Below are 23,337 nucleotides of genomic sequence, written 5' to 3' on the forward strand. Positions count from 1 at the left end.
CGGCTGCCTCTAGTCAACATGGCGGAGAACGGCTTCACGCGCGTCAGTGTTGCCCTCACTGTGACGTGATGACGCAAAACGATTTCGCAACTCTTTCACATTTAGCCCGTTTTCTCTCAAAATAAATGGAGGGCGGGGGTGAGACAGATTATTTAGCGATGAAGTCATTGGGAAAGTTTTCAGTTTACATCACAAGGCTTCAGAGGCACAAACCAGTCTGTCTTGTTTGGACTCTGCATTAAATAGGCCGAGTTCCTTTATCAAGTACACTCAAAGAAGTGCTCTTTACAGTTTTCTAATTTGTCTCAGTGACTGACTCAAATTCAAAACAAAGTCTGATTTCGTATTAAGTGAGTTGTTAATTTTAACAGTGACATAAACTGTGAATATTTCATGAAACCTACCAAACTGGGAAACACCTACAACACAAGAGAGAGAAACTCCTCACCCCACCTGTTCAACCAGCTCCACCCTGAGCCAGGGTTGCTTCAGGTTTTTTTTTAGTCGCATGTCATTCATGTGAACTGGCATTTCAGACTTGCCATCCTTGGGTGTCTTTTCAGTTCTGTGACCTGTTCAAACAGGTAGTTTTGTGGACGTCCGTGTACATCCTTACTTGACCTCTGGAAAGTCATTTTTCTCCTCTCCACTCCACCCAGCACCACATGGCCTCAGCCTGGTCTGAAGAGGAGAGCTTTGCCTGCTCAGTATGTCTGGACACCCTGAAGGACCCGGCCACTCTACCCTGTGGACACTCGTACTGCCTGGCTTGTATCAAGCGCCACTGGGACAAAAGAGATAGCAAGGGACAGTACAGCTGCCCCCAGTGTAGGCAGGTCTTCAACCCTCGGCCCTCGCTGGCCAAGAGCACTTTGTTAGCGGAGGCTATGGAGAAGCTGAGGACCAACAGCCTCAAGCAAAGCTCTTCCTCAGCCCCACCATCGATGCCCGTCTATCTGGAGGTCCTATCTGATACAGGGCCACGGCAGCGCAGCGTGTACCCACAGCTTCCCCCTGTAGACCCCAGGTCCTGCCCTCAACACAACCGACCCCTGGACCTGTTTTGCCATGAAGACAAGGAGTGTGTGTGTGAGGTGTGTTGCCATCTTGGACACAAGGGACATCGAGTGCTCAAACCACAAGAAGAGAGAAAAGAGAGAGAGGTATGCAATGGAAAGGATCATTTTTACCAGGGCAACATTTTTAGTGTGTTTTTGTAGGATTTATTTTTGATTCATGTTAACTTGGCGTAGAAAATGAGTTGCAGGTGAATCCAGAACTTTGTTTTCACAAGTGAAACATTTTCAAAATATAGCTGAACTAGAAGTACTTGTAAGACAAGAGTCTTTGCTGTGGAGTCATCTCAATTTTGGAGCTGTTCTTCCTCTTTAAGAGGATTTTTCTGCCCAAAATATTTTACAACAAATTACAAAGTACAATAAGGCCATCACTGCCCCAAAATGTTTTAAAGTCATGATGTACTGTGTTTGTGTGTGTAGAAAGAGCTTGTTCAGATGCAGGCAGAGGTACAGAGGAGAATCCAGGAGACTGAGAAGAACCTGAAGGAGCTCCCACTCGCTGCTCGGCAGCACAAAGTAAATACAAATGAGGAATGCTTGTTGTAGAAACCTTTCTACTTAGTCATCATTTGTGACATCTTGTTTGTGTATGACATGCGTGTATACATTCTTTGTACCAACATTTCATAACATCGTCATCCTTCTCCTCTCTACACTCGCAGGCCTTGGTCCAGGCTCTGGAGAAGGAGAGCACAGATTTATTCTCGGAGCTAGTTGAGAGCGTGAATCTGACAGGCTCGCAGGTTGGTGAGCACCTTAGCACCCATGAGACCTCCTTATGCAGCCAGGTTGAGGGGCAGATCCACAAACTGGAGCAGGAGGTAGCACAGCTCCACTGGAGGAGTGAAGAGCTGAGCAGACTGGCTGACATGCAGGACGACATCTGCTTCTTGAAGGTAGAGAATGAGAAGCAGCAGAGTGTCGCTGGAACGTGGTTTCATTCAAAGTTCACTGTAAATTAGTCATTTCAAATTGTGAAACTTTGTGACATTTGTTCTCAAGAATTTCCTCATCATGGAGACGCTGGGTCAGACCGGTGCCACAGGAGAGTCAGTGCTGAGTCAGGAGGAGGCCTTGGTCGCCTCCGTCCGCTCAGTGATGAGAGAACTACACGAATCAATACAGGATCTCTGCAAGGCCAGCCTGGCCAAGATCATCACATTAGGTCAGTGTTTCTCTTCTCTTCTCTTCTCTTCTCTTCTCTTCTCTTCTCTTCTCTTCTCTTCTCTTCTCTTCTCTTCTCTTCTCTTCTCTTCTCTTCTCTTCTCTTCTCTTCTCTTCTCTTCTCTTCTCCTCTCCTCTTCTCTTCTCTTCTCTTCTCTTCTCTTCTCTTCTCTTCTCTTCTCTTCTCTTCTCTTCTCAAAACGTCCCTTTTCTTCGTAGTGAATCTTGAATCCGTGGCCTCAGTACCTGATGATGCGGGAGGAGCAGCAGCAGCAGCCCCAACACCAGCTGAAGTCTCTCGTCAGGCTACTGCACAAAATGCAGGTTCGGTAACTTCAGCCATGTCACCTGGTTCAACACAAGTTCAAAATAAGTTCCGGCTGAGGTTTTTTTGACTGGTAGACTTTGACTAAAGAACAGGGAACCTTCACACCTTTGCTCACAAATCCTCTCTCCTCTAGTGTATGAGACGTCAACAAAGCCTCCACCTATGCCACCTTCACGGCCTCAAGGTAAGTTACTTTAAAAATCAATATAAAGTAAATCTTTGAATAATAAAACAAATGCTCTTGGTCCTGATGATAGTCCCTCAGTTAATATTTTACTTGATATATTTATTTTTTTACCTCCAGAGCATGAGCCTTCAAGGCCAGTATATCTTCAAGGTAAGAATAAGAATACCTGCAACAGTAAGTGAAAGATGTCATTGAGTATACATTTACTTTTGATTTACCTGTTTCTTTTGTTGCATTTCTTCCCTGCACATGAAGCTTCAGCCCCCCCTCCATCCTTTCCTACTCCACAACCTCAAGGTAAATACAAACACATTAGAAAATGCTTTTTTGTATTCATTTTCCCCTCCCTGAGGAGTTGGACCGTGTATTGTAGATCTCATTTGATGCATGATTTGAGACTGGTATACCTATTTGGGTGGTAGTACAGCCTGGGAATACGCACTGCCTGCAATTTTTCCATGTCATTTTTTCCAATGAATTGCTGTATCTTCTTTTTTTTTTTTTTTTTTTCCTCTTAGCTTCCTTTGTAACAACAGAGGGACCTGTTAATCCAGAACCAAAGACCAGAGAAGAAATGTTAAAATGTGAGTCTGTCTAACTCAATAACATAGACCCATATCAAAGCCATCTGAAAGGGGTCCTGAGTCTTTACTAAAATGCATCTTCTTTCATCAGTTCGTTTTGAGCCCACCATGGACCCCCACACGGTGTATCGCCATGTGCAGCTGTCAGATGGCGGTCGTAAGGCCAGGATGCGGGCTGAGAACCTGAACCCACCAGACTGTCCTGAACGCTTCCAGTTCTGGAGGCAGGTTCTCTGCAAAGAGCCGCTGGCAGGGTGTCCATACTACTGGGAGGTGGAGTGGACCGGCCAGAAGGTACATCCATTACTATAAAAACATGTGGTTATCATGAAGTCTTTGTACACAGCTGAGACCTGTAGAGTCAGTCTGTTGACTGAAAAGTCCTTTTTGCCCAAATTACTATTTAGTAATGGTTAAGAAAGAGATCACCAGCGACAGACAGAGACTTCCTTCAAATTTGAAAACAAAATAGAAGCATCATATAATTGATAATGATAATCAATATTAAATAGTCTGGCCATAGAAAGTTTAAATTAGTCTGAGGATTACATTTATCACTGCCATTTGTAGCCATCGGATTTAGCTTCCTTTCTAATCCTAATCTAATTTCCTCTGTCCCACGGTACAGATCACCATCGGCATCGCCTACAAAGAGATGGCTCGTAAAGGTTCTGATGACAAGAGCCGTTTGGGCCACAATTCTCTGTCCTGGAGCCTGTACTGGTCTGGAACCGGCTTTTCTTTCTGGCACGATGGACAGGAAAAACTTCTGGGCTCACCAAAGGCCAGACGGATCGGCATCTATCTGGACCAGCATGCAGGGATTCTGGCCTTTTACGGCATCGTCCACAACCAGGCTAACCTCATCCACCAGCACCAGGCGCAGTTCATTGGCCCACTGTACCCGGGATTCAGGTTCTGGGCAGGAGTGGGAACTACAGTGACTGTTTGCCAATTGGACTGAGTTGTATATGAATGAAGGGCTGCTGTTTTTGATATAACCAGGATGTCTGGTTGAAGGAATGTGACCCTGACATTTTAATTGTCTTCTTGCTTCAGAGTGAGGTAACAAAAACGTTCAGGAATGTCTGGTTTGCATAATGTTCTTTTTGCAGCAACCTCCATTCAAGTGATTAAAGTTTTCTAAATATGTCTTTGTAAATAAACAAAAGGATAGTAAACACATTTCATCTGTAAGAGCTGTTCTGCTTTAACATCAGCAGTGAATGGACTATTGACGGTTCAGTATTTATTTTACATGTAGATTCTCTGACTGTACTTCTACCCTTCTATGTGACCAAAGGAACGACCAGCTTACTGCTGATCTTATCTTTCATCTTTACACGTCACTGACCTGGATGCCTACTAAAGCTCGTCCTCTACGTTGCAGCGAGCTCTTAATATCTTTAGTGCTCCTAAATGGATATGGAACAAACTATTTCCACCATCGGAGGTCTTTTGTCTACCCATTTCTTTCTCTGGACACAGGCAAGATGTTACAAACGTGTGATGAATAGTCGTGAATTGTTTTGTCAAAGATTGATTTTCACTCAAATTTTAACTTTCCAACTCGTTATCCTCTTGAAGGAAACTCATTTTGTGAGTCCAAACATTCATAAATAGTTGCCGTGCTTTGTGCTAGTTAGTAACCCAACACTATTCAGAGGAGGACAATGAAACTCTCCTATTACATGTGGTGGCAACAGCTTGTTGTGTCCTGCCCTGATTAAATAAAGTTGGACAAATCAGACACAACAAACACTGATGACATGGTGTCCTGCAAGGTCCTGGCTTCACAACATCGAGAAGGGAAGATTAAAAGGAATTTTCTGGTATAGAAAAACAAACTACAATGTCTTTGAAGTTTCTCAGTCATCAAGTTTATGGTCAATCAAAGTTTTATCCAAAGGCAACTGGTCTTGTTTTAATTTCCTCAAAAACATTCACCTCATCTGAAAGGCTTCTTCAGTTCTTAAATTAAAGAGTGTCTTCAGGAAACTGTAACAGGTCTGGTTGACTTTCCATAAAAGTTTGACTTTGCTACACAATAACGTATTTCATGCGCTGGAAAACACAGAGGAAAGATGCTATCTTTGTGTTCTGATGGGAACACCGGACTACGTGGACAACCTGCCTTAGAGGACAGATAATACCTGACCTACATTGACAGCACAAAGACTTGTTGGGTGTGTGTGTGTGCGTTTGTGTGTCTGTGAAGCCCCACTCAATAGAGAATTGAGTTAAGTTATAGGGCATAGAGGCTTGCTATAGGGGAAACAGGGAGGAGCTATTCGAAAGCCAGAAGAAAGCCAGAATGTAGGAACCGTACATATATAGCTGTGACTCTTGACCCTGCATCAGTCGATCATACCTTCTGAAGCCATCATCAGTTGCAAGCATCACCATGCGAGGTGAGACAACATGTAATTAGAAAAAGGTTGTAGGAATTAACAAGTGGTAACTGTAGAGTAAATGTAGGGAGACTTCTGGAACTCTTCAGATAGATGTTAAGATGTGTAAAGGGGTACAATTTTCACAGGAGTCGCTGATTTTGATTGATGCTTTCAGGGTTCATTGCTACATGTCTTTGCTCTCCTTCTCCCAGCTATTGTACTGCTGTGTCTGCTGGAAGCAACGTTTGCCCTGGTTGTTGATTATAGCTGGGGTGGACCAGGACAAAGCACAGATAATGGAGGCGTCAATCTCAGCACAGAGGATGGTGAGAGATCTTTTATGAAAAGTCATTTCAGTAGTAGGATGTAGTCATTATTTCTGCATACACGCTCCTCTGCAACCTATTCATGTGTGTGTGTGTGTGTGTGTGTTCAGTATGTCTTACGGACCAGGCGTCGTGTGGCTGCTGTCTCATGCAGCAGCAGATACACCGGATGAAGATGTTTTTTAACATGAGCCTCAATGAGCTGGAGAAGGAGATGATGAAAACAAAAGCCGCCCTCAACAATGTCAGAGGTGAAACACATGCTGGATTCACACAGAAGAGAGAGAATATCAATGTTTCAAACTTTATCCACACATTTTACACATCTGGTATAAAATCTAGTTTGGGTCTTTTCCCAGTGCATCTTCCTAACATTTCTGTTGTTTCCCTTGTGCATCTCCAGCCAGCCGCAGTGCCTTCTCCGTCGCTCTAACCAATGAAAACAGTTTGAGCTGCATTGGCCCCTTCCGTGACGACAGGCTCATCGTCTACAGACACGTCTTCATTAACCTCGGAGACGGCTACAGCACGGACACCGGTGTCTTCACTGTTCCCCGCTCAGGCGTCTACAGCATCGCCCTCACCGTCTACAGCGACGCCGGGTCTCCTGGCAACAGCCTGGCCGCCTGTGCCGGCCTGCAGGTCAACAGCCGGGTGGTGGCGGGACCCAAAGAAATAAATATGCAAGACCAAGAGGACAGTGCCACTATTGTTGTGGCCCTTCACCTCAAGGCTGGGGACAAGGTGGCGGTCAACCTGCCCGTCGGGTGTTTCCTCTGCGACTACAGCAGTCACTACAACACTTTCACTGGTTTCCTTCTGTACGCTACTGACTAAGTTAGGGAAAGGTAGCAGCTCTGGGTTTTATATCAACTGTTACCCCACTGACGAGGTTCGAATGGAACACGTGGAATCTTTGTGAGGCGACAGTCGTGCCTTGTAGCCCTTAATCTATTTGATTCTGTACTCTCAATCATCCTAACACTATCCTCATGCCCAATGTTGCTAAGGTTTGAAGTCTTTTCAAGCATGCCTGTCACTACTCTCCATGTTCTAGCTTGTCTCACAACTGACAGTTTTTATTCAGCGTACCTGTCTTCACATCATTTTTGACAGACTTTGTGTGGTGGAAATATGTGGTCTATAAAACGGCAAGAAAATAAATCTGGATTTTGAAATAAATATTTGCATTGTGAGGTAGTTTGATTTATTCATGATGTTTTTGAGTTAACAACTGATTAGAATTAGTTTTTTTGTCAGTCACCATGGATAGTTTAATGAAAGTATAAAAATAAACAGAGCAGAACCAGATATAGTATTGTCTTTTTTTAAAATATTATTCCATGCTTCTTCAGCTTGTTAAAACCTGACTCCTGTATCATGTACAATACAACCAAATCAAGATCAGCTCAGTTGGAGATTTTGGGTGTATTATGCTAGAAGTGAATTGTGCAGCCTCATGTTGCAGGCCCACACTGCAAGCAGAGATGAGAGTTTGGCTAGTCACTGGAAAGCTGGAAATCTCACTCTTTTCTAACTCCACATGTCAGATGTTGTAGTTGTCAGCCCCAGGTGACGTTGCCTTGAGGGACATAATTTGAGGATGTTTAGAGGATTTTGCAGAGCTCCCTCTGGAGCCACTAAAGACTGTGCAGTAGTAAGTTAGCCTGGTGTTACTAGACCCACATACACTGTGTGCATATATGGTTCTGGTCACACCCTCCATTGAGGACTGTTTCCAGTCGTTGCATCCTAATGGTCGTAGATGTTGGGTTCATTTTGAGACTGTTGGAGCAGTTTTTAACCAATTGGTATTGATCACTTCACAGTATGGTGTGGAAATAAACTCTCCCACCGCTGCCATTGTAGGAACTACTTCGAAGCCACATACTGGTCACTGATTGGTCCACCCTTCAGAGTGGCTGAGCAAACCTTAATCCAAACAGGGTTTGAAACAGAGTTTCCAGACTATAATCACAGCCGTGAGCAATACTCTGGTGGAGTCAGGCAAGGAGTACGCACTCTTTTAAAATGGATGTCCATTGATATTAATCGATGGCGAACAGCGACTGAACTCTTTAAAACTGCACTTTTAGCTCCAAGTTTCCTTGAATACAAGAACTAGACTTATTTTCCTGTAGCCCTTTAGTTAAGCAATCAACCACATTTTATCAGAACTCACTGAGCTCACATGCCAGCAGAAGAATTTCATCATACTTACTTATACTTGTTGAGTCACAATACAGAGAGAGTGCACCGTGGTCGAGCTTCCTTCTCAGGACTAATTTACAGACAGAAAAGAAATTTAAATTTAATCTGCATTTCCTTGGATTATGTTAACCCGAAGTGAGCTGGCCAATTTTGGGTCACACCAGCACCTTCTTGCTTTAGAGTAAGAGCCTTCTGTGTACATTAATCCAATTGCTAAAAGAACTAAAATGCATCATAGCAAGTCAAACGTATTACTTCATCTCCAGGCTAAAAAAAAAAAAATCCCACTTTTTTCGGTGGCACATTGAAGAAGAGCAGCATACTGTAGACTGAGCACAGAGGACCATCCAAATGAAGCACATGAAAATGGACCAGCAGATCTTAGCAGCAGGAGAAACAGCGTCAGCAGACTTCATTCAGAGACTGGACAGACGAACAAGTCCTGTTTCATCCTGCCTCAACTGCTCCACGAAGATCTGCTTCCACTGAGGTAAGGAGAAACCAAACTTTTGATAATGTGCTGATGTAAACCAAGCTGCATGTTGTGTTGCTCTTGCACTATTGTGTTTAATTGTGATGCTTATTTCAAACATAGTGGAAAAAATTAGATTGAAAATAAAAACAGTTACACAGAGTTTATTTCTCAGAAAGAAAGTAAACAGTGAAAATAACATTAAAAATGACTGCATTCATCATATCCTTCACTGTAACAGAAACACCTGTTTTTAACTTTGTCCTTTTTAATTTAATTGTTATAGACTTTTTTTTTTTATGCTGCATGACTAACAATGTAGTCAATTATTCTTATATAGTTTATTAAGAGAATCAGCTGGATACGCTCCAGCCCATTTGTGACCATGTAAAGCAGATGTAGATAACAGATGGTTAGAAATGCTGATTTCTGAGCATGCCAGAAATGAGAAATGCCACACATGGAGATATTATTTGTTGTCAAATAGGCAAAATTAATTGGGAGCTTTTGCTTAGTAAAAGGATAACAGAAGTAGAGTATGGTTGTTACTAAAATAGCGCGAGGCGCCTCCACCTTGGCAAAGCCGGGTTCACGTTGCTCTACGGAAATTGCAACTCGGTGCAAGCACTGAAAAAACCACTAGTACTGCACAAAAATACCAATGTGCCTGGATTTGCGCTGTGCCCGTGTTGCTCCTGTGTTTATGTATTTCCATTAGTACACTTACTGTACACAACATGTTAGTACACTTAGTGCCTCAATTTTTACAGGGTAGTGTGGTCTCATACTGAACACAGTTCAGTCAAAACAAGGACAGACAATATTTGAGCTCATCACCAGTGAAAATATCTGTTGGCTTTATCCGCTCATTTTACTAAAAAAAGAACATGTTTTTGTGCAGTCTGTTTAATGCACACAATAAACATACTCAAAGCTTCTATTCAACAGTAGTGTAGTGGTACTTAAAGAAAAAATAAATACTTTTATATGGACTGGACACATAACGTATATTTGTGTGATGCGGTCTGCAACATCTGCAACTTCCTCGGCCGCTAATTTCAGCAGTTTGAAAATAGGTTGGTGGTCTCTCTCCTTCCGCCACACCGCCAAGATGGCGACTGTTTAAGGTAAGATGTGTCCAGTGTTGAAATTCAATGTTTTGACTGTCAGGAGTTCACCATCCAGGTACTCATAGTGCTCTGCATGTTGCCATACTTGTCAATGTGAACACACTCATGCACTCCAAATAGCAAGTGTAGGTACGCAAAATGAGACACAGCCTCCGTCTTTTTGATAGTTTGTACACACAAATAAGTATTTTCTGCCCTCAAGCTGCATTTATTTGTTTCGACCTCCTCTCGTCATGGCCTCTTGCAGATCTCGCTGAACAGAATGTTATTTTGCAGCGTCGGCCTGTCAATGTGTTTGGGTCAGTGGTCCCCAACCACTGGGCCGTGGACCAATACCGGGCCATGGATGATTTGGTACCGGGCCGCAAAGAAAGAATAAAAAACTTGTATTTATTTATTTTGATTTTATTTACATTAGCCAGCATGGTATTTCTCGTAGGTACCAAGGGGATCTGCGAGGCCCGAGAGCCGCAGTGGATTCTCAGTTGAGCCTTCCCCAAACCGCATGTCTTGCCCAGCTCCAGTGCATACCACCATATCATAATTGATAAATTCTGTATATACTCAATTGAGATGGATGTCCTTGCTCGTGAAGTGTCAGATGTCCTCAGCAGGAGCTTAATGTAGTGTCGCTGTGTGCAGTAATCCACGCTTCAGTTTTTTTTCATTCTAAACAGGCAAGTATGATCTTATTCAGCTGTGGAGACACAGTAAACAGCTGAGAAGTAATATACAATGATCTATATTTAAAAAAGCAGCTCCATGAATCATAATGTTTGGCTGCTTATGAGAAGACTAACACCCACCGCTGGTGATAGTTGATACCTGGGTATAGCATCAGTAACAAAGCCCTGGAGAATGTGTGTCTGCTTGATGTGAGAGCCCCTAGTGATGAAGAAATCCATCTGCACTTATAAAGTTATGAAGCCAATTGGTTGAACATTAAAAAAAAAAAAAAAAAAAAGGAGGAGTGATGTTTAAAGAGGTTAGAAGGGAGGAGCTCTGAGATAAATAAATATCCATGACTCGTGTCTTATGATCAGTCTTCACTCTTTCCATCCGTCAGAAGCATCATCATCGTTTACGAACATCAACATGAGAGGTGAGGCTGCAAGTTGTAACTTCAGTGGCATCATCTTTCGGAGATAAACAGTTGGGGGGGGGGGGGGGGGGGGGGGGGGTCATATACGAGGATGCCGTTTCCATCGGAATCGATTTAGTTCAGTCAAAGTGTTCAGACTTTAGGCGGCTTATTTGTGATTAAAGTCTTCTATTATATGGTAAGATAAAATAGTTTATGAGTAAATATTAAGATTAAAAATGAATATAAACCAATCAGCATTAAAAAAAAAAAAAAAAAAAAAAAAAAAAAAATCAGTTTAAGGAATAAAGTAGTGTTGTGGAAGAATTTTATGACTTGTTTAGTTTTGAAGGTCTTTGTTAAAGCTTCTCTGCCATAAAGTTAGAAAAAGGGGCACAAATCAGTAGTTCAGAGTCAGCTCGGTGTCTGTGAATAGCGAAGGCATGTAATGCAATTTTTGGCAGTTTTTAATGGTAGTTGTGTTTGCTCTTTTTTTCCTACAGCATTTGTGCTGCTGTGTCTGCTGCATGCAGCTTTTGGTCAGGAAGACAAATATTCCTGGGACCCAGTGGCCGAGTTTGTACCGTTTGATGACGGCTCTCTGGAAACAGGTGAAAGATTGTTAAGGAAACAAGTCTGTCCTGTCTATCTGCATAAAGTCTCCACATACTCTCCATCTGGAAACTAATACATTTATGTGTGTGTGTTTGTGTTGGCAGTGTGTCAAGCTGACCAGATGTCGTGTGGCTGCTGTCTAATGCGGGAACAAATTGGCAGGATGGAGTGGCTCTTTAACCATACCTTTGACCATATGAAACAGGAACTGCAGAAATCCAAGATGGCCCTCAACAATATGAGAGGTGAGTGACACATTCATGACTCAGGCAAGCCAGGACACAGTGCAGAACATCATCTGATCCACTACTCATTGTGCTAACCTGAGTGTTTCTTCTTCTCTGCATCTCCAGCCAGCCGCAGTGTCTTCTCAGTCGCTCTAGATGATCCAAATCTAAAGATGGCCCGCTCCAGCCACTTTGAGAATGACAAGCCCATCATCTACAACCGAATCTTCATCAACTTGGGAAACGGCTACGACACGGAGACTGGCATCTTCACCGTTCCCCGTTGCGGTGTCTACAACTTCGCCGTCACCCTCTACACTAGTTGTACTCCAGATTTAAACTGGGATATGTGTGCCCGTCTGGAGGTCAACGGCAAAACGGTGGCACAATTCATCGAAAGGAGTCATCAGGACCCGGAAGACAGCAGCACTGCCGTTTTGGCCACAGAGCTGAATGCCGGGGACAAAGTGGCTGTCATGCTGCTTAGCTCATGCCACATCCGTGAAGACGTCAGCAACGGCAACTACATGAACACTTTCACTGGCTTCCTGCTGTATGCCACTGACCACATCGACACAGTGTAGCTGCTCTGTGCTTTGTACCAACCTTTTACTTGTACTGACAAGATTCAAGCCTGCTAGATGTAATCTTTCAGTGGTGACAGTCATGACTTGTAGCCTCTGATTTAATGTACTCCCACCCATCCCAACACAATGTTCCCATCCTCATTTTATTCCATCATGCGTCACAGCTCTTCTTAAAACCGTGTCCCATTAGTTATTGATATTAACTTCTGATGAAAGATGCTTAATCCATCCTATCTGGATCTGAATCATACATTATGTGAGCTTGCAAAATATAAAAAACAACTTTCTTGTCTTTTTTTGCTTTAGAATTTGAGTATCTTGGTTGTAAAAGGTGTTGATCTTTAAGTACTGAATCAATGTGATATCAACTGTGTGAAATCTCTCTAAACTACCAACAAATAAACCCAATTTTTAAACAAATAGTTGGCATTGTGAGTTCTTTTGTCGAACACAAGTGAAAAAGACCCAAAATATGACATTTACATTGAACATGTTGTTGTTGTTGTTGTTGACAAAGTTGGATTAAGAAAATAAGGTTGGTATGTGTTAATAAAATGACTGAAGTTAAGCATGATCAGCCTGGAGTCACTACCTTCCATAAAGAATATGAAGATAATTTGAAATGGAATCCATTTCACCATACTAGTGAGCGCCCATCATAAATAAAGTGTGACCAAAATAGGATACACATTACTTTGTGGTCTAAATAAACACAAATTTCATCATGAACTCAAATATATTACTGACTTTTTGAAGGTCATTCTGTACATACCTCTGAACACATCATATCAGTAATAAAAGCGGTGAAGGAAACAGTGTCAAGGTTAAATGAGGTGCTACCTACAATGTGTCTGATTGTAGGTCACGATAACACATTGTTTCTGGCACACCAACAGAAAAGTCACGAACAGATTAGTGGTGCAATCAACCACTCTATTGCACTGGAAACAGTACATCCATATAAAAGCACCATGCAGCTTCCTGAAGCTCACTTGTGACTTTCTGCATGTCAAAAAAAATCCACACAGAATTTAGCATTGAAACTATTGTCTGCTGATATGACAGCAGACACCTCTGTCCAGACGATAGACAACACCCGATCGCGTCAACAACAAAGCCCTGGAGGGCATGTGTCTGCTTCTGTGTGTGTTTAGAAAGTGAGAGCGCCCGGTGATGACAATAAAACATCCCCAGTTGCACAGATATAAAGGCAAACAGGGGCGGACAATTAAATAAAAAAGACAAAACAAGGTGGAGCGATGTCAAAAGAGGAGGAATAAAAGTGAGAGGGAATAAGGGAGGAGCTCTTAGAAAAATATATATCCATGACTCTTCCCCTACTGATCAGTCTATCACACCTTCCATCCTTCTGAAGCTATCATTTTTTAGCGTCAGCATGAGAGGTGAGACTGAATACATCGACACTATATAATGTGCAATACAAAGCCTATAGCGGTTTTAGTGGAACTTGACTTGCACTCTTTCCTCCCCAGCTCTTGTACTGCTGTGTCTGCTGCATGCGGTTTTTGCTGATGACGAATACTCCTGGACCGGACCTGTACGTGGAGTAGTAGACAATGATCCCAACCCAAGCAGTGGTGAGGAATTGTGGCTGCATAATATGTGTGTTGTCTCATCTGCAAGTGTATTTTATGTGCCTTTTGTGTTCAGCGTGCGGCATGGACAAGTTCGCTTGTGGTTGCTGCGCGATGCTGCAAGAGGTGAACAAGATAAAGATGCAATATAACGCAAGCCTGATTGAGCTGGAGAAGGAATACACAAAAACAAAACATTGCCTCGAAATTATTGAATGTGAGTGACGTATCCACGAATTACACAACACAGGTGAGACTGTAGATGGTAAAAGCCTCTTCTTCTAACTTGCCGTTTTCTCTTTGCATTTCCAGCCAGCCGCATCGCCTTCACTGCCACTCTATTCGCATCAGAGAAATTTAGGTGTTTTGGCGACTTCAACGTCGACATGACCATCCGGTACGAACTTGTCTTCCTCAACCTGGGAGGAGCCTACAATGCGAGCACTGGTATCTTCACGGTGCCCCGCTCTGGTGTCTACAGCATCACAGTCACCGCTTACAGCGACGCCGGTTCCCCTGGTAGGCATCTGGCCGCCTGCGCCAGTCTGCTGGTTAACGGCAAAGCATATGCCAGGGTCAGCGAAGAAAACGCTAAAGACCAAGAAGACAGCGCCACCATGGCGGTGGCCCTGTCTCTGATGACTGGAGACAAGGTGTATGTCAACTTAAGCCCAGGCTGTTCCCTCTGCGATGAGGGCCACTATAACACTTTCAGCGGCTTTCTGCTTTATTCTAATGAATAATTTAGGAGGATGGTTTTTGCACCAACTCTCACCCCACTTACAGATTAGAGTCTGTGGTGTCGTGTGGCCCCTCATCTCATGCCAGTCTGCTGTGTTCTGTAATAGCTTATATTTTTCTTGCTGAAAAAGTGGCATTCAACTTGAGAGATACACACTTAAACACCCCTACACCTGTTTATTTACAAGGAATTCAATCAAGATGTTAAACTAAGCTGTTAGCCTTACAGTTGATTTTGTTTAAACTGAAATGTGTGACGTCTACACTGGAGAAATTGTTGATGATATTAAAGTATTAAAATAATACCTTGTCTTTGCTGTCTATTTTTATTTTTATTTTGGAGGGAAAAAACTTTAAATTGAGTGAACAATTAAATAAAGCACTTTATCTATAATTTAGTTACCTCTGTGTATGAACTTTCCCCACATAAAATCTCAAGGTGAAAATGAACCATATCAAACTACATCACCAGCAAGGTGTCCATAATAGAGTGAAGATTACAATATGATACCCAAGTACAAGTAGATTCATGTGTTAACATGTAGTCAGTTTAATTTAAGACTTTTTTGCCATGTTTACTATATTAAACTCAATGTAAGCCACATTAAGCATTTAACTAAAATAATGTTGTTGTTGTTGTTGTTGTTGTTGTTTTTTAGAGGAACCTTTTACACATCAAATACTACGAGCACTTGATGAAATCTGAAAAATTGCCTCAAATGATGGTACTTGATTGGTCTGAAGCTTGAACATTAAAAAAATTGTGGGGTCTGGAGTTAAGAAGAGGTTTTGAGGTTAGCAGCTTGAGGCTATGTTGAATCTCCATATTGAACTGAAAGATGCAGTTTGAGTAACATAGGTGCCAATACATCATGAGTTTTACAGAGGTAAAGGTTGAGTACTTCAGCATTAACAGGGCTCGACATTTAACACGTTCAAGAGTGGATCAAAAACATCCAAGACTGCTCCTGTGACATGCACAGAGCAGGGCAAAGCTAAAAACTTCATGAAACATTTTCCAAGTTACGTTGCCTGGTCAACATCAGCACCTGACTTTTGTGAGCAGTGGTCCGGGTGTATCGGTGATTTCATGAAGCTGGGATGGACAGACAGACGGATGTACTCTCTGAAAACATAACGTCACTGGCCACTGCTGTCATCAGATGTGTGTTTAGAAAAACAATCTTCCAAATAGTGGAGCGATGTGTTAGATAGCAGTTTGACAGTCTTAGACATCATCAAAATACCAAATGAGTAGATATCTTTTGGAAGAAGGGTGTTCCAACTTTCAAGCAGACGACTACAGATGCGTACGAGGGTGCATCAGAAGGTTCCCAGCCTGCTCCTGTTGTGTGCAAATCAGCACGGAGCTATAGACGCAACAAGCCTGGAGAGGTGTTTTGAGTGACTTTCACGTTTCCGAGGGGCAAAACATCACTGTCCAAAAACAAAAAAAAGCGCATTAGGTCGGAAGTGGGTTTTCTTTGTCATTCGCGGGGTTAAATTTGTGGCACGATGGCACAGCGCATCGAAAACACACAAGTTTCTCGCCCCTACTCGGCGGATTTGTCTCCCTGCTACTTATTTCTGTTCCCCGATAATTTGTCACACACTTTGATGTGCGCTCTCTCAAGTTACAGGTGCATAAAGAAATCGCCGACACATCAGGACTACTGCTCACAAAACCATGTCTGACTCAGGTGCTGATTTTTACTAAACAACGAAACTTAGTATGAAAATTAGACCCCTTCATGAGTACTTACTAAGATTATAGCTTCTCTGTACTTCTCGCTCACAACTTTCTGATCCCCCCTCAGAATCAATGCCGATGAGCATTGAGGCTGTTCTGGTGTACCGTGGTGGTCTGACACTTAACAAAGACATTTATTTAGTTTCTTGTTTAATTTGTCATCCACCTGTGACAAATGTCCTTACACATACATCACATAATGTTAAATATTTAATTGTTTGATTCAATGTTCATTAAACTATCAAGCCTAGTTTACAGGTCACCACTTCAATGCTTTTCTCCACATTGTATTGTAATGAAATCAGAAAACAAACCATAGAAAGAGAAAAAAAATATTAAAAATATTTTTTTTAAGAACTTTGCATTTTTTTTTTGTAATTTCTTTTTTACACAAACAACTTTGGGATCAGTGGGACCTCAAACAATGAGAAAATAAGTTATTTCACTCAAAAGAAAAACTCAGACCTCAGAAAGCAGTTCTAAAAGGTACTTTTCTGGCTGCCACTGAAATTAACTTTTTCACTTCCATATCAAACAATCTCAAACAGACCAGTGCAAAGTAATCCAAAGCTCTGGTTTGAAATCACATCTGAGGTCAGGGCGCAGCGCACGGCATGTCATCTTTATCCCATGCTGTTATGGGAATCATATCAAGGGCGCTTCTATTTTGAAGAAATATGTGCAAAGAAGACAAAAACACTCCTCATACCACGTGGTCCCCATCTAATAGATAAGAGGAACATGAGACAGTATGAGAAGATTCAGGTCAGCTGACTTGACTATACACGCAGGTGGTTAACAAAAAAAAATAAAGACAATGCAGCGTCCCAGGAGAGGACAACCTTCAAAACAGGTGTTAATGCAGGTAACACCCTGTTATCTAATAGGACTTCAGGAAAAGCAAGGACAGCCACAAATGACTGTGCAACTTCAGGTTATAAACAACCAGTCGAGATGATTGACAGCAAGAGCAGCTGCACATCTGACTGACATTTTACTTATGAAGACAGCAGCACAAGCAGGAAATACTCCATCACTACAGAGACTCCATGGAGGCTTTAGTCTTCATCTCAAAACATTATGTTAGCTAGCAGGCTGCAAATTAGCTTCAGCTAGACACCGTTAATACATTACATCTGTTCCTCTCCAACATGTATCTCCATGGTCCCGTATGTTGAACAAAAATCAATCTACAGTACAGTGATAGGGAGTGGGATTTTTTTTGTTATACTCTACTGGTTACATATTTGATATTTGGTATGTTGGGCACGGGCTAAATTGAAAGAACAGAAAAAAGCCACTCCTCATTCTGATTTGAGATTATATAAATTACTGGTACTGGTTAAAAAGTCAAGAGATCAGCAGTCCTGGGGAACATAAACAGCTGTACCAAATTTCCTGGCAATCTGTCCAATAGTTGTCCAGATATTTTATTAAAACCAATCTTCAATCTTATGGTTCCACAAATAAAAATGTCATATCAATCAAATACAAACCGAAATCAATTTATCGACATTTGGGAGATTATGCACCTTAGACCAAAGTGATGGACAGACTGACTAAACAGCAGCGCAGCATTGCTATCCCTAAAGACATGTTTGCATGGCTTGAAAAGTGTCACTGCAAAACTCTTGATCCTTCACAAACCATAAATATGACCAGATTTTTAAGCTATTTTTCATTGTCTGAATCTTTTTTGTTTTTTTGTGGGCACTCTGCTGTGTCCTCAGTAAGTCATGATGGCGCAAAAGTTAAAGGTGTCTTGTTTCCAAACTGCTCCCAAAGAACAGTAATCAGGATTTCTCATATGAAATAATCTAGAACAACCTAAGACCCACTTGGCAAAATCTTTAAACCAGGTACTATGTTTCCTTCAGAAATTGTCTGTCTCTGAATCTATGACTGAAAAACAAGATAAAAGCTGAAAAACACCAAGTGATCCTCGTGAATGTCTTCATGACTTCATTGTTGCATTGTTTTGCCCCTTAACAACAGATAATTTAATTGGCATGATGATAGAGTGTGCCAAGTAACCATCACGTAACTCAACCCACAATAAACTACAATCAATATATCTGGTTTTCCAGCAACGTCTGTAGAGAAAGTGATTATGGGAACACAAAAGCTCTCCCTTACTTCTACCATGAGAACCAGATGACACTGGATATTGTTGTCAGATCTAGGCCTTTATCGATGAACTGATATATCAGCTTCTTTTGTTCTCTTGTCTGTAGACTATGATATCCTCAGGGACCTGACTTCCGTGTTCTCCATATCAGCATTCCTATGCAGCCAACATCCTCTGGAAAGATCGCAACCAGACACTGCTGTCCTAAATAAGAAGTATTATGGTGCTGAAAGGTGCAATGAGATGACTTGTTCTTCATCACAATAAAGGTAAACCATCTATTGATCTGTATTACCAGGGACGTACAGTATGTGGCTCTCATTGTGGGTGGATTGGAGTGTCAGTGCGTGCGTGTGTGCGTGCGTGCGTGTGTGTGTGTGTGTGTGTGTGTGTGTGTGTGTGTGTGTGTGTGTGTGTGTGTGTGTGCGTGTGTGTGTGTGCGTGTGTGTGTGTGTGTGTTGTGCTTACATGTGAGGAGGTGGAGCTCCCGTCATTCACCTCCTCCTGGGGTGGATCACCTGAAGATCATCAATAAGAAGCTAAAACACATCCCCTGCTTTAAGCTCTCCGTTTCATAAACTCTCCAGAACTTGACATAGTATTTCAGAACAAGGAGAGGGAGGAACAGAAAACACCGTAAGTTTTTTTTCTATCCTTACATAAAGCTCACAATTGTATCAATTAAAAAAATAATAATGATAGAAAATTGGTCAGTCTGGCTTCAACCTCTGTCCAACGCAATGGCCTTGATAAAGAAAGTGACCAACTGGATATGTATGAATTTACATTGCTATTTGTATTGTATAATGATTAAGAGATTGTGGTTTTGAGACAAGAAAAGAACAACACATCTTAAGTTGGAGGATCATTGTTGAAATGTTAATTATATAGCTGGAAGCACACTTAATGGCATGATGCAAGTGGATTCATCAGTAATTTCCACTTCTACTTACTTACTTTTAGATAATTTTACCTTTGTATTAATGTCTTAGTATTTTATGTGCTGATTTATATCTACATTAAAGGTTGTGTGTGTAGGTTTTAGGGGGATCTATTGGCATAAATTGTGTATAATATTAATAAGTACGTTTTCACTAAGAATCGTTATGTTTTTGTTACATTACAATAATTTATATCTCCATAGGGAGCAGGTCTTCTTCTATGGAGTCCACCATGTTGTCCCATCATATTTCTACAATAGGGACAAATTAAACATTGGCTCAAAAAAGCACCATTGACTTTTTTCAGAAGTTTTGCGGCCACCAAAACCTCTCCATGAGGGGAGGGTGATGCGAGGAGTGTTCAGTTGGTTGCAACATCTGCAGATATGCTAGATGCCACTAAATCCTACACATTTCTCCTTTAAGCCATTTGTGACCACTCGATTGAAGCACAAAGCTACAAAAACTATGCATGGTAAGGTTATTGAGGCAATAACTTGTTTAGCAAGCAAAGACCAGCTTAGAACAACGTGCTCATCCCACTATGAATTGTTTTTTTGACACTTTAAAGATTGTATGTGCTGGAATATCCAAAAATTGCTTAATGCATGTTCAAACAGATTTAACAGCCAACTAGCAACACGTCTTCTCAAACTGCTTTGAAGTCTGTGCCCGATTTTCAAGGTTAAATATGAACCTGAATAGTCCCAGTAAGTGATATTAAAGATGAGTAATGGAATTATGTTAGATTTTAAGTTGACTTCCTGATGCGGCTCTGACCACTGAGCCGCTCTGGTCCAGTCCAATACTGACTACCACTTTTTTTCAGATGGTTGTAATACCAGTTTTGTTGCTGTTGGGGTCGCTGTTTCTCTGTGGTGGTGTAGAAGCCCAGACCGAGACCCAGACCATTGGCGAGATGCTGAAACAGGCTGCACGTAAGCCATACAAACGGTCATAGTTCATTCCTTTAATCCAGCACTCACCCACACAATACATTCATGTCTACATCACATTTATGGATTGTGTTATCCACATCTTTTGCGAATAATTTGCAACACAAATATGTGCTCTATCAGCTTGAATCGCTGCTGACACAGCAAGCATGTTCATCTGCAGCAACATCCTGCTCCAAGCTGACACAGCTGAACCCACATCTGTGATCCATATCTTACCCTTCTTCCATCTCTGTCCAGTCCAATGGAAGGGACCTGTGACCTGTGACAAGTGGGACTGCAACTGTACTTTCAAACGCCAGCGTGGCTGCTGCTGTGCAACCAATGAAATGCACGAAATGGAGGAGGATACCTTCATAAAGGTTAAATATTTGTGGCACGAAATAAGCAGACTGAATGACAGAGTAAAAGCTGTCACAGGTAAACATACTGTTTAGAAAATCCAAATATCTGTTGAGGACCCTGAGCTTTGTTGTACAATAAATCTCTTTCATACTTTCAGATGCCACCAAAGTTGCCTTCACAGCCAGAATGAATACAAATATCGCCACCACAATTTCTGGATCTGCTCAACCTTGTTTCGGTCCTTTCAATACTAATGTGCCAATGCCCTTCTCCAACGTCACTCTCAACAATGGCAATGGATATAATGCCGCTTTGGGTAGGAAACAGACACAGAAAGAGTAAATTCAAATGGCTTATGAGAGCTTTACCCAGCATCATGTAAGGCGTACATCCCTAACTCTTCACCTCCCTCTGCAGGTGCCTTCACTGCCCCTTGTTCGGGTGTTTATGTCTTGTCTTTCACCGTTTACTCATCTGTGGAAAAGGGTGGACGCCTCTACCATAAAGTAAACAAACCAGATTGAAACCAGACTCAGCAAATCTCTGATTTGAAAATACACTTCACTGCTTTACCTGCATAGCTGAGGAGTTTATATAGTAATTTTTGTGTTATTAATGGTATCTGTAGGTCCAGCTGATGATGAACGGGAAGCTGGTGGTCAGTGTGTGGGAGAACAATCGAGAGGATGGAGAAGACAGCGCCACTCAGGTGAGAAGTTTGTACAATCTGACTGCACAAGAACATGGTAGCCACACATAAAGTTATGAAATGTTACAATTGTAGCTCTAAGTACAAATTGGAGGGAAACAATCCTTCCTATTATGTGATTTTGTCATGGCTGTATTTACTCTTTTCTCAGGTTGTAACACTGAAGATGCAGCGAGGCGATCAGGTCTACCTGGAGCTGATGTCCGGGAGGAAGCTCTGTACATCTCCCCAGAACAACATCTTTACTGGCTACATGTTGTACCCCGGCACTTATGAGTAATGCATCAGCCGGAGATCCAGACTACTTCAACTTTCTCATTCCACCTCCTTAAATGGATCCAATTATCCTAGCACAACCGCGATCGAAAAACAAGCGCTCTTTGACACACGTTGACCCACCACTTGTAGGTTTGTGATGTATTGAGACAGTTTAACAATCCTTTGTAGTAGATATAAACAATATAAGTTGTATGTCAAACACACGTGATCATTTGCAAAGAACCACACATATATTTCTACATAGTGTAAAAACAGAAAGTTTTGCTTTTAAAATAAATTACCATGACAACAATGACAGTCTGTGTAAAGAGGAAGCGTGAAGTTTTGATATGGATCTAATAAAAGTTTATTGGACAGGAGATGTACCTTTGTTTTTAATTTACACAAACATACACATCGCCTATGAATGGATAGGTAGCAGACTGAGGCTTTTATATGATTTGGGGATGATGACTGTAGGTCATAACACTGCTGCTGCTGCTGTTGTTACAGTTTGACCTATGACAGTATAACAGTGTAAACAAGAGGCTTTCACGGAAGCTCATTACACACAAATATAAACCACTGCCGGACCAAGAAAATTCCTTCAGCTGAACAAACACATGATGTAGGAGCAGGTTACACACATCCAGCACACACTTTCACACACACTGAGAGTTTAGACATACCAGTCATTCCAGCAGGAAGCCCCCATGAGCTCACAGGAAGCACTGCCTTGTTGTTACTTTAAAGGGATAGTTTGGCATCGAGACCTCTTGTTTGATTTAGATGAGAGTTGGATGATAAAAGGTTTAGTGCTCATTCTGTATCTGTGTCTGTTATATAAGAAGATATGTAGCCAGGATACAGCTTAGCTTAGCTTAGCACAAAGACTGGAAACGGGGGGAAACAGCTAGCCTGTTGTTTTCTCCAGTTTTTCGATGCATTAAAAAGGAAGAGACACAACATGTTAGGTGGATTCTGTCACCTGTTTCCCCAGTTTTATATCAAAATGAAATACATGAAAATTGTATTAAACTAAAGGGAGAGAATGAGTTTAATTTCGCAAGGAGCCTCAAAGCTAACTCTCAGACAGATAATAGTGTCACTCAGTTTGTCAGGATCAGAGGACTCAAGGATGAGCAATAATATATTTGAAAATCATGATAAACGGTGAATATTATCAAAGGCAGGCAGCTGTAGACAGCTCTTCATGCACTGCTAAGCCAAGGCAAGGCAAGTGCATTGAGGTTATATTATAGCACCACTCAGCCACAAGGCAGTTAAAAGGGCTTTACAGATTCATAAACATCTATTAAAAATAAGACATTCAGGAAGAAATGAACATTGTGTATACTTAAAACAGATTATAGATTTAAGACCTTCATTCAAAAGGCCATGTGAATGAGACACTAAGTCAAAAACGTCCATGTCAGTGTGCACTTGTTTTGAACCAATCCTGTTTCCTCGTCTCTACTTGACTTTGTCTGTTGTTTTACCTTATTCCTGTGTCTCTGAGTTGTGCATTTA

The 23,337-nt window shown here is 41.7% G+C and overlaps 5 protein-coding genes across 5 annotated transcripts; all 5 read left to right on the forward strand.

The window, feature by feature from the left end:
• The first annotated feature begins 665 nt into the window (after window positions 1–665).
• On the forward strand, window positions 666–5,206 carry ftr86 (finTRIM family, member 86). Its single transcript, XM_069147276.1, has 11 exons — window positions 666–1,163; window positions 1,500–1,595; window positions 1,742–1,975; window positions 2,082–2,244; window positions 2,463–2,567; window positions 2,705–2,755; window positions 2,876–2,908; window positions 3,014–3,055; window positions 3,277–3,342; window positions 3,434–3,636; window positions 3,971–5,206. Exons 1-11 carry the CDS (start codon window positions 666–668, stop codon window positions 4,304–4,306), a joined length of 1,827 nt encoding a protein of 608 aa, XP_069003377.1. The 3' UTR covers window positions 4,307–5,206.
• A 540-nt stretch (window positions 5,207–5,746) lies between these two features.
• On the forward strand, window positions 5,747–6,898 carry LOC138197498 (complement C1q-like protein 4). Its single transcript, XM_069148374.1, has 4 exons — window positions 5,747–5,753; window positions 5,948–6,061; window positions 6,172–6,312; window positions 6,465–6,898. Exons 1-4 carry the CDS (start codon window positions 5,747–5,749, stop codon window positions 6,896–6,898), a joined length of 696 nt encoding a protein of 231 aa, XP_069004475.1.
• A 4,071-nt stretch (window positions 6,899–10,969) lies between these two features.
• On the forward strand, window positions 10,970–12,782 carry LOC138197499 (complement C1q-like protein 2). The gene is made up of 4 exons (XM_069148375.1): window positions 10,970–10,976; window positions 11,459–11,566; window positions 11,675–11,815; window positions 11,924–12,782. Exons 1-4 carry the CDS (start codon window positions 10,970–10,972, stop codon window positions 12,379–12,381), a joined length of 714 nt encoding a protein of 237 aa, XP_069004476.1. The 3' UTR covers window positions 12,382–12,782.
• A 1,161-nt stretch (window positions 12,783–13,943) lies between these two features.
• LOC138196886 (complement C1q-like protein 4) lies at window positions 13,944–14,994 on the forward strand. Its single transcript, XM_069147277.1, has 3 exons — window positions 13,944–13,982; window positions 14,056–14,196; window positions 14,292–14,994. The coding sequence occupies exons 2-3, from the start codon at window positions 14,064–14,066 to the stop codon at window positions 14,720–14,722; spliced, it is 564 nt and encodes a 187-aa protein (XP_069003378.1). The 5' UTR covers window positions 13,944–13,982; window positions 14,056–14,063; the 3' UTR covers window positions 14,723–14,994.
• A 4,180-nt stretch (window positions 14,995–19,174) lies between these two features.
• Window positions 19,175–22,187, forward strand: cbln18 (cerebellin 18). Its single transcript, XM_069147278.1, has 7 exons — window positions 19,175–19,234; window positions 20,369–20,477; window positions 20,736–20,915; window positions 20,998–21,156; window positions 21,258–21,346; window positions 21,469–21,549; window positions 21,701–22,187. The coding sequence occupies exons 2-7, from the start codon at window positions 20,369–20,371 to the stop codon at window positions 21,827–21,829; spliced, it is 747 nt and encodes a 248-aa protein (XP_069003379.1). The 5' UTR covers window positions 19,175–19,234; the 3' UTR covers window positions 21,830–22,187.
• The last annotated feature ends 1,150 nt before the right edge of the window (window positions 22,188–23,337 follow it).

This window comes from Embiotoca jacksoni, unplaced genomic scaffold (genome assembly GCF_022577435.1).
Source record: "Embiotoca jacksoni isolate LCO1_2020_lvr unplaced genomic scaffold, fEmbJac1.0.p SCAF_14, whole genome shotgun sequence".
NCBI lineage: Eukaryota > Metazoa > Chordata > Actinopteri > Embiotocidae > Embiotoca > Embiotoca jacksoni.